The sequence below is a fragment of the Carassius auratus genome, chromosome 13 (genome assembly GCF_003368295.1).
Source record: "Carassius auratus strain Wakin chromosome 13, ASM336829v1, whole genome shotgun sequence".
NCBI lineage: Eukaryota > Metazoa > Chordata > Actinopteri > Cypriniformes > Cyprinidae > Carassius > Carassius auratus.
In genome coordinates, this window is record NC_039255.1 from 5497165 (window position 1) to 5508356 (window position 11192).

Genomic DNA, 11192 nt, shown 5'->3' on the forward strand with positions numbered 1-11192 from the left:
GTCAAATACAGATGCTTTGGAGGGCATTTTTTGTCTGGGTTATATTTCCATAATAAAAAATCAGAAGATGGTCTAATAAAGGATTTCGTTAGAGAGTGAATTACTCTTGCCCTGTAGGTAATCCTTTTTTTGAGAACCTTTGAAATAAAAAAATGACATGCCCAATATGCTTTGTCAGAATACAGTTGAGTAGGGCACGTTTCTTCAACAGCACATCAGAGATTGCAGTAATACAAGATTTTGTGTGACAGTTAAATAATGTATGTTTATTTAATCTTTTACAGTAATGGATACATTTTAATAAAGATTACATAAGAGCTGCAAACAATATTATCTTGTTTTATTCATACAGGGTATGTTGAAAAAGACATTGAGTAAGGCATGGCGTTTAAATAAAAAAAAGAACTTGCATTCGCAAGTCACGTGCATTATGTATTGAAACATACAATACATTTTTACATAACTTTATATTTTTACCGTTCATTGTTAACTGCTGTCTGAAGCAAGCCAGTTTTGAGCAACTGTCCCTTTAAAAAATACAACCAATAGCACTGACAGGGAAGGATTAACAACCACTAGACATTTTTAAGGTGGAATGGATAGTTCGGCGAATAAGGAGCTGGCGAATAAGGAGCTGGAGTCAGCCTCGTCTACAAGTCAAACAGACACACCTTCAGCATAAGAGTCCTTCATCACACTATAATAATAATACTATCTTCAATTTTAGCATCTAAACAGCTATACACTTTTTTTTCATAATCCGAATAGAGTTTTGTATTGTCCAACTACAATGGCCCGAAACGTAGACCTATTTAAATGGCAAAATACATTAGTTTCAAGCCAAGTGTGAAACATTATAATAAAACAATACCAGTCCCTGATTTTACAATAAAAGTACTCTTGGATTTATTTGTAGTGGTATATAATAATAATAATAATAATAATAATAATAATAATAATAATAATAAGGACAACAATAATGTAGACAGTTTTAAAAGAGGTGTGACATTGTTCAAGAGAATTGTGCAATGTCCCGTCTTTCATTATAGGTCATGTAAAAAAAATAATTAAAATAAAGTAAAATCTTTTTTTTTTTATTATTTTTTTTTTTTTTTTTTTTTAGTTTTTATAACATGTAATTAAATATCGGCTGATTTTTTTTTTTTTTTTTTTTGCCATATTTCAGTTCGGCAGAAGTGTTCACTCGGTGATCTCAGTGTTTGGTCGAGCGCAATGAAAGTGCCACCGTGGCCTTAAAAACAAACCCGCATTATTATTCCTGTGTAGCAGTACGTGTTTTTCTTAACCTGCATTACAGTGTGTTCAAATGTAAATACACACTAGCACGCTATCGGTACAAATGTAACGTATTCAAGTGTGTTTTGGTGTAAACGTTCAATCTGGATCACCATAGAAGGAGCAGAGGGAAGAGAGAGGAGATCTCCAGAGCAAAACTCCTCCTGTCCAAAAACAACATGTTCTCCAAATTCACCTCCATCCTGCAGCACGCCGTCGAGGCGGTGAGAGCTTTCAAAACTTAATCTGACCATATTTAAATGACTGTTTGACTAGGGAAATGATGAAGTGAGAGTCGATTAGTGTTTATGTGTTGAAGGCCTGTTAGCAAAACACATGAGATAACAGCTTATGTAATAAATAACACATGACAGACAAAACCTCTGAAAATGTTTTAACTGTCTCCTCACATGGTTTCAAGGGTGTGTGTCCAGCTCGATCTTCGTTTATTGTGTTTTTATGATTCGTCGGGGCAAAGTAAGCCTTTGTTGGCTGTTTGTTTATTTTAGCAGCTTTAACGATACTAAATCTTCCGCAATTTCGGCTGGTTTGAACTAAAGGTCTTTATGTACACAAAACTTTTGCGGTTCTAATCAATTTAAAGTGATATTTATAACATTTTATAAAATCCATCGGCTATTAAATGTGAAATGTACATTACATTAATCGGCGTTAGCCAGTTAGCATACTAGCAGCTCATTTGCAGGATGTAAACAAAACGGCTGTTACTATGACTCGCGTACAAATGTTTGACTATCTTTACACGGTAACCTCTAAATGCACATTCGTGTATGTTTATATTCATATTCCTTTGCAAAGTACAAATACTGTATTATTTTATGAACATAAGTGTAACCATACAGCGTTTTGACACTTTATAAATGTGTCAAAAGTTGTATAAATGTCATTACATTAGACTGCATTGGTCTCAAACTCAATTCCTGGAGGGCCACAGCTCTGCACAGTTTTGCTCCAACACTAATCAAACACACCTGGTCCAGCTAGTCAAGGTCTTCAGGATTACTAGAAACTTCCAAGCAGGTGTGATTTAGAGCTGGTTGGAGCTAAACTCTGCAGAGCTGTGGCCCTCCAGGAATTGAGTTTGAGACCACTGCATTAGAGGATAAATAATCTATCTATGCAGTTGTAATTTATGTTAAAGATAGATTTCCCGATTACTATTTTTGAGCAAAATGTTACTCAAAAATAAGTTTGTTAATTTCTAAACAAATGATATGCAGTTCATAGGACACCTGTGTGAAATATGAACAAATACTTATGCTTAAATCACCAAAACAGTTCAAATTAACTGACAGAAAGTTCTTTTAAACGTATTCCGAGAAAAGCAGCATTTGTTTGCACTTACACTTGATTTTTATATATATGCAATGACTTTCAGACATTTCTAAGGAGCCATTTATTAGGGATTTTTAGGAGTCATTGTAGTATACTGTAATGGAGTGGTAGTGTTACACACATGCATGCATTGTTGCTGTAAAATACATATCATATAGTAGACATTTTGTTTTTTTATGATTTTGTTATTCAGCTTGCTCCGTCACTGCCATTGCAAGAGGACTTTGTCTATCACTGGAAGGCCATTACACATTATTACATAGAAACCTCAGGTAAGAGATGCAGTGATAGTCTTGCTTATTGTGCTTTTATTTTTATTTTATTTTTTAACCAAAGAACCATATGTAATCATCTTTTTACGTTCTTGTAGACGACAAAGCCCCAGTGACAGACACCAACATTCCCTCCCACCTGGAGCAGATGCTGGATATTCTGACCCAGGAGGAGAGGGAGAGGGAGTCAGGAGAGACGGGACCCTGTATGGAGTATCTTCTCCATCACAAGATCCTGGAGACGCTCTACACCCTGGGCAAAGCAGATGTGAGTGCTTTACTTAGAATCAGTGCTGGGTTTTTTTTTTTTTTAATCAGTTGTTGATGTGTAAATATGAGGAATGTCATCTGATTGCTTTTTAGTTTAGTAGGCTCTGATCCAAAACCACCTTATGCAGCATCTTAACTGAAACAGAACCTCATAAATAATAAATCTGGAGCTCTCACACACTCAACAGTTTGTTTCAGTAGAGTTTTCCAGTAGCATAATCATGCCTACATTTTGGAACATGCTTTGTGTCAATTACATTGCTGTTATACTTAAAATTGCTATCTATATGCGAGCAGCTCATAAGGCTTTGGAAGAGAGCAGAGCGACTCTTCTTAAATGTGTGCCCAGTAGAGACTTGCTCATTTACTGTGAGTCATGTTTAGTAAGAGAGACTGTCAGTTGCTTTGACTCATAAGGAAAATAACTGCTGGCTGTGAACAGAATACACAGCTGCCAATCCCATTTAACGAACTTTCACACTGGATTATATTGCTTTAAAGAGTATTTGTATTGGAGCTCATCATTTATTTTAGTAATCTAAACTGGAATCAGTGCAGTCCTGTGGCATGGGTTGAGTTGACTGTTAAGTTGACTGATTAACTGTAATATATAGTTCAACAAGTATTTTGGTTCTAATTGTTATAAACTGTATAATTATATATCTCTAAATGCTGATTATGTGAGCTGTGTTCAAACATTTGTTAAATGTTGACCATACTTTCTTTATTAATGCTAGAAGATATTTTGTTTGGTTGCCATTAACCATTAAGTGACCCTAAAAGGCTTTCTATACATTTCTTTCCATATAGTATAGGGCTGCACAATTAATCAAATTTCTAATCGTGATTACTATTATGGATGTAATTATGTAAATGTTCAAAGCGGCAATTATTCAAAGTCCACTTACATTATTCTGCTTGCTTAAGATGCATTTTTTTATCTCTAGATGTTAGGCTAAGGGGTTTTCCCTATTATTTTAATTTTAGTCTTAGTATAACATTATAATACAATTCATATATAATTTAATGAAGATACCAATCTGATGTATAGTTGACATTTGAGGGGATTGATATTATAGAAAAGCATTAAAGGTTTTTAAAAAAAAAATTCAGATTGTTTATTTTCATATAAATATACAGCATGCAATTGCATCAAACAATGGTATAAACGTCATTCAATGTAAATTGTGATTTTTGTAATTAATAATCGCAGTTACAATTTCAAGGGGATAATCGACAATTATGATTTTTCATAATTGTGCAGCCCTAGTATAGATACTTTATTGTTAAAATAATTAATCATTATTTTAATTTGTATTATAGCAGTATAAAGTTTTTAGCACATTTGCAATAAAAATTAAATGAAAAGACAAATTTTAATCAACTTGCCTGAGAGATCATTTTAATTTCTACCTTTTGCAAAACTTGCAAATGCCACCTAATGGCAGTATTAATGTGCAATATATGAATTTATTAATGTGCAATACATTAATTTATCTCATGCTTTGAAACATCTACCTTTCAAAAGGGTAGTGTCGGGTCAGTAACGTTTTTTAAAGAAATTAATACTTTTATCGACAAGGATACATTTAATTGATCAGAAGTAACAGTAAAGACATTTTATAAGATTTCTGCTGTTCTTTTGAACTTTATATTCATCAACATAAAAAAAAGTGAAACCATGGTTTACACACAAAATATAAAGCTGTACAACTGCTTTCATCATTGATAATAATCAGAAATGCTTCTTAAACCAATATTAACCTATTAGAATGATTTCTGAAGGATCATGTAACACTGAAGACTGGATAATAATATTTCACACAATATTACTTTTTTTTTTTTTTTTTGATTGATTGATTGCAGCTTTGGTGATCAAAAGAGACTTATTTCAAGAACATAAAAAATCTTGCCAGTTTTCTTAATACCTTAAGCTTAATAGCTACAGTTGAAAGTGCCAGTAAACCAAGAATTAAACTTTTGTTTGTCTTTTTTTTTTCCTCCTGTGTGCTCCTCTTCAGTGCCCTCCTGGAATGAAACAGCAGGTTCTGAGTTTCTACACCAAGCTGTTAGGTCGAATTCGCCAACCGCTCCTGCCTCACATCAACGTGCACAGACCTGTACAGGTGATCAGAATTACAGTTTTAAACTCGCTTCGCACTTTAAAGGTGAAAAAAAACACAAAAAAAACAGCTCAAATGCTTAAGCAACCATGCATGATTTATCTGATGGTGTTTCTTCAGAAACTGATCCGCCTGTGTGGCGAGGTTCTGGCTGCTCCTACAGAGAATGAAGAGATCCAGTTTCTGTGTACTGTCTGTGCCAAACTTAAGCAGGACCCTTACCTCATCAGCTTCTTCCTGGAAGTGAGTGATCGAGAGATATGGGATCTGCTTGTCTAGGCAGGATTTATTATGGCACAGTGGCTGTATCTTCCATTTTCATGTCTCCACGTGTTTCTGCAGAACAAGACTAAAAAGTTGGAGGCTGCTAAAGATGGCAGAGCTGGTTTGGTGAAGGAGGATCCATGTTCTCCAGATACAGGACAGATCCAAAACCAGAATCCCAGTCTGGTCACATCAACACTAGAAGCAGCATCCTGTCAAGCCACCAGCCCAGGGGAAGCTAGCCCATCCTCCGTCCACAGTACACAGCCAAACAACGATAACTACAACCTAGTCAGCTCCCTTCTTAACCTCACTAAGAGTCCAGTAAGTGCCAGTACGACTAGCCATCCTTTGATTTTGATTCTATGTGTGTTAACTGATCTGGTCTCTTTCTCAGGATGGCCGTATCGTGGTGAAGGCATGTGAGGGTCTGATGCTGATAGTCAGTTTGCCTGAGCCAGCTGCAGCCAAAAGCCTCACCGAGAACACCAAACTCAGTCAACTTCTCACAGACCGCCTTGCACAGTTCTACCGGGCCCTTCCTCAGTCCATGGACCCTCTTGACATCGAAACTGTGGAATCCGTAAACTGGGGGTACATGACATCTAATTTAGTAACTATATTATATGTGACTCTAGACCACAAAATAGGGTCAATATTTTAAATTGAGGTTTATACATCACCTGAAAGCTGAATAAATAAGCTTTCCAATAATGTATGTTTTGTTATGATATGACAATATTTGGCCCAGCTGTCCCATTGCTTAATGCATTTAGATCATTGCAATATTTATGATGATGATTTTTATTGGCAGCAAACTTATAACAAATACATAATGATTTTCCCTGTATAACCAAGAGATACATGGGTCTGTTTTGAATAAGAATGTGTATTTGTAGGTTGGATGTGTATAATCTAAAGGAAGATGCTGCTGCTTTTGCTGGCAAACGTGCACTTATTTCTTTCCTATCGTGGCTGGACTATTGTGATCAGCTCATCAAAGAGGCACAGAAGGTAAAAAAAAATATATAATATTGTGTCATACTCAATATAAATCCTCAATCTGTCTACAAATGGCAGGAACATATACAAACAGTCAGTCATATTTCTAAATCAGATGGGTTTCATAAAAGGAGGATGAACATTCACATATTGAAGTGTTTGCTTTTTTTAACGTGTTTGTGTTTTGCTCTTCTGGTGTGTTAGACGGCTGCTGCAGTTCTGGCCCGGGCTGTGAGAGAACGGTTCTTTTTTGCCGTAATGGAGCCTCAGCTAATGCAAACGTAAGTTATGTAAGCTATCTCAGGTTTGTTAGCCAGTCTCACATACTTTGCAATTGCACTGGAACCCCAATGCTTTGAAGTGAACAGTAAAAAAGCTTTTCCTTCTCACCCATATTCACATTCTTTCTCAATTTTGTCTTATTCAAGGTCAGAGGTTGGCATTCTGACTTCAACAGCCCTGTTAAACAGGATCATCAGACAGGTGACATCAGAGGCCCTGCTTCAGGAGACCGTTTACTTCCTGTTGGGAGAGGAAACGGGGCCAGAGACGCTTGCCGGCATTACCCAGCATCCCCTGAGACACAGACTCATAGAACATTGTGACCACTTATCAGATGAGGTAACCCTGGCTGCCATGACTGCATTAATCAATGCATTTCATCCTTCTTAGACCTCCTTTAAAACAGTGATCTCTAGACCTGCAATCATGGAAAGTAGTTGGAAGTTCTAAATTATAAAGTGAATATAAATATTTGTCAGTGTAAATTTATAGATAAAACGGATGGTTAACTCATTCTAGATCTTCTGCAGCAATTTTTAATGTCTTAAAGTTCATGAATTTCTGGTCTGTTCTAGATAAGCATCATGACTCTACGGCTCTTTGAGCATCTGCTGCAGAAACCATGTCAGCACATTCTGCAGAACCTGGTGCTGCGCTGCTTGGAAGAACGGAACTACATGGAGAACAAACAGCCAGAGGAGCGTGAACACCTGGAGAACGGCCAGCCGCATGACGCCGTGTAAGAGCTGCTGTCTCCACTGCTGCTAACCTTCCAGATCCTTCAGAACATGCAAGATCATTATGCACTGCAATTTCTAAATGAATAAAACTTAATTGCAAGTCAACCAAAGTGATACTTTTTTAATTGTGTTTTGGTTGGATGTTGTATAATGATACTGTTTGTGATGGGATTTAGAGTTATTGAGTAATTAAAGGTGAAGTGTGTATTTATAAATTTTTTTCATATGTAAAGAATTTTTATCTTAATAGAAGTTATAATTTAAGCCATTTGTATGGTGACTTCCTCTGACACTGTAAGCAATGCTCTGTTTGAACATGCATTGTAACATACCAACCTTATCATGACCAATGAACTGAATTTAAGACTGAATTATCTGTTTGGCGATCAATGGCAAACGGGGAGAGTGTTTGGGAAAACATGTTTGACAACAATCAAATTACACACTTCACATTTAAATGAATGCCTAATACAACATCCCATGCCTTTGAGAAATGAACGAGAAAATATAACGTGCATACTCATTCAGCTGTTGTGCTGAATCACAAACTGGAGAAGATTGCATGGGCTAGAGCTGATTATAAAACACTGGTGACAGCATTTAAAAGACAAGGTTCAAGAAGTGGTTGCATTTAATAGTTCACAATCCCAAAATGGGTTTGATTTATCAGAAATGTGCTCGACATTAATCCATAGCCCCTCAATAAGTGAAAGTGACATGACTATATTACTCCATAAATGGGACTATATTATCAAAACTGTATTATGGTGTTATTGCAATACATTTTATTCCTTTAATAATTTTGCTGTAGTTGTGCTTTATACTATCATTTAGTTGATTTTTGTTCTTATGTCATCTCTTGTGAATCTTCAGAGATCATAGCAGCTGTATCATTTTAGATGTAATAAGCAGGTAATCATCTAATTATTTTTATATTGCTCCTCCAGAGATCTGGAAGAAGACCCGTTGTTCTCCGATCTTTCCCCTGATAACAGAATCTCCAGCCCTGATTGGTTAAGCTGCTCTCCATCACCAAGCACAGAACACGCCAAGCCTGATGGGAAGACGGAGGTTCACAAAATAGTTAACAGGTACCACCGGACACCTTTTCGTGTCACATCTGACCAGCTCTATGCGACAGATTTATCATTTTGTTACAAGATAATAGTTCCCCAGATAATAATTCAGTGTGTTTTTCCTGTAGTTTCCTGTGTTTGGTTCCTGATGAGGCAAAGTCATCCTATCAGGTTGAGGGCACAGGCTATGACACCTACTTGAGAGATGCACACAGACAGGTCAGAAATAAATAATATAACAAGAACAAAATCTTAAATTCATAACCTCATCTCCTCATCAATTTTATAAATACACTTAAAGTGACATTGGTGTTGCTAATAATGCATTGTAAGTGTTTTTTGATATTGTCCTGTTTAAATGTGATTATCATTCAAATTTGGTTGCATGTGACAGTTTCGAGACTATTGTGGAGTTTGTCAGAAGTGGAACTGGCGTAGCAGTCCAAAATCCTTTGAGAAGTGTAATCTGGACAGTCCTTTTTTTGAAGGACACTTCCTCAAAGTGTTGTTTGACAGAATGGGACGAATCCTCGATCAGGTGTGTGAACCTAAGATGTTTACTACTATATGTGACAGCTAAGTGATGTGAAGTGAAGTGATGTGACATTTAGCCAAGTATGGTGACCCATACACAGAATTTGTGCTCTGCTCTTAACACACACACACACACACACACACACACACACACACACACACACACACACACACACAAATGACTCCTAAAACTATTTGCAATATAGTGTAAGTTGCTATTTATATATTACTATTTCTATACTTGTATGGTGTTTGTGTCATTTTAGAATGCTTGTTTTCTTTTTCTTTTTACATAGATTATGCATTTTATTTTTGTTTAAGCAACCTTTAAGTCAGTGTCGGAAGCCCTGCTGATGTCTCTCTTGGTTTCTTTATCTCCACCCAGCCGTATGATGTTAACCTGCAGGTGACGTCTGTGTTGTCTAAGCTGTCTCTGCTGCCTCATGCTCATCTTCACGAGTACTTGCTGGATCCGTACATTAACCTGGCACCAGGCTGCAGGTCTCTCTTCTCAGTCATCGTCAGGGTACGTCTACTGTCCTCCACACTGAATCACTACTGTAAACACAGTTTGTGCAAATCAAAAGGATCCTAGCAGTATTCAGGGTTCATTCATATATGTTAATCAATACAGCATTATATAATTGCTGACTGTCCTTTGATGGTGACCATATTAACTTATTTTTGGATGATTTAAATGTAGGTAACTCTTGACAGGATTAATTTATAGTTTTTATTTTAGACGCCTCATGGACTGTTTAACTCATTGTGTATATGGATGTTTTTGTCAGGTGGTTGGTGACTTGATGTTGAGGACTCACCGCATCCCTGAATTCACCCCTAAACTCCTGCTGGTCAGGAAAAGACTTCTGGGACTAGAGCCAGAGGGGATGAGGTAAGACTTGGATGTATTTAGCTGTATTTGCACAAAAATTGAGACTAAAGAAGCAGTGTTCGAACATGTATCAATGTTTCTTAATATTAAATCAGTGTGAATATTTTTCAATTCAATGTAAATTTGAAATTCATGTTTTTTCTTCCAGCGTTGATCACGTGACGTTGCTCGAGGGGGTCATTGTTTTGGAGGAATTTTGTAAAGAGCTCGCTGCTATTGCATTTGTTAAGTTCCATGCATCAGTCTCCACTTCTCCCGATCCTCTTGCCCACTGTGCATAGGAAACAAATAGATGAATAAGTGTGGGAGGGGGTGACAGGAGCGACAAACCAAACTGCACTCATCCCTCAGAGCAGACTGTTGCCTGCGGCACGACTCGCATTCCAGGATGTTTCATTCACGTTATCTCTGGGATGTTTCCATAACTCTGACTGAGCGTACAGTTCTAAAGGCATCCAGAGAGGAGAATTTCGTAATGAGACGAGGGAATTGTGACTCTAGTGGAACAGCCCATCTGGAAAGGATTTTGTAGCATTGACATGGAAAGAAAAAAAACTGTAAATCTTAATGCCAAAAAAATTGGTTCAAAAAGAACAAATAGAAATCGACTTAAAATTTGATTCAAGTAATGAAACAATATATTGTCAAAAAAAAAAAAAAAAAAAAAAAGCTGAATGTGCTAAATTAAATATTTAATTATTGGTTGTTTGTCATTTGCAGTATCAAAGATACTGTCATCTGTTGCTCTCTGTTCTTCCTAGAAAAATAGTTATAATACAAATGTCAAATGCATTTGTAATGACAAATTACAATAACTCAGGATTCAATGTCTATCTGTTTTTAAATAATTGGAGAACCAGAAAACATGCAAAGGTTTTAAGCGAATCCTCTCTCATTTTTCTTTCTGGTAGTGAGTGTTGTATTATTTTTTTATATTTAAGTGAACTGAAAGCAATGCAGACTGGATAGATTTGTGTTTGGGCATATTTGCACTCAAACCGGTTTCCACTGGTGCATCTCTAGAGAGCTGATCATCCTTTATGTTCTTGACAGTGTTCTTAAATCATTTCAGTTGTTAAACC

General features: G+C 36.5%; 1 protein-coding gene across 1 annotated transcript; it reads left to right on the forward strand.

Moving 5' to 3' along the window:
* Positions 1 to 1184: 1184 nt before the first annotated feature.
* Positions 1185 to 10992, forward strand: LOC113112418 (protein FAM160B1-like). Its single transcript, XM_026277980.1, has 17 exons — positions 1185 to 1520; positions 2846 to 2924; positions 3023 to 3192; positions 5216 to 5320; positions 5438 to 5560; positions 5660 to 5905; positions 5979 to 6175; positions 6481 to 6595; positions 6788 to 6864; positions 7012 to 7204; positions 7441 to 7604; positions 8553 to 8696; positions 8810 to 8900; positions 9076 to 9219; positions 9601 to 9741; positions 10007 to 10110; positions 10259 to 10992. Exons 1-17 carry the CDS (start codon positions 1476 to 1478, stop codon positions 10389 to 10391), a joined length of 2271 nt encoding a protein of 756 aa, XP_026133765.1. The 5' UTR covers positions 1185 to 1475; the 3' UTR covers positions 10392 to 10992.
* Positions 10993 to 11192: the final 200 nt, after the last annotated feature.

What these genes read in the sequence shown, in the direction of transcription:
- LOC113112418 (XM_026277980.1), top strand. Translation starts at nt 1,476, where the DNA reads ATGTTCTCCAAATTCACCTCCATCCTGCAGCACGCCGTCGAGGCG. An exon ending in GAGCCTCAGCTAATGCAAAC is followed by an intron (nt 6,865 to 7,011) that starts GTAAGTTATGTA and finishes GTCTTATTCAAG; the next exon opens with GTCAGAGGTTGGCATTCTGA. An exon ending in TGAGAGATGCACACAGACAG is followed by an intron (nt 8,901 to 9,075) that starts GTCAGAAATAAA and finishes TGCATGTGACAG; the next exon opens with TTTCGAGACTATTGTGGAGT.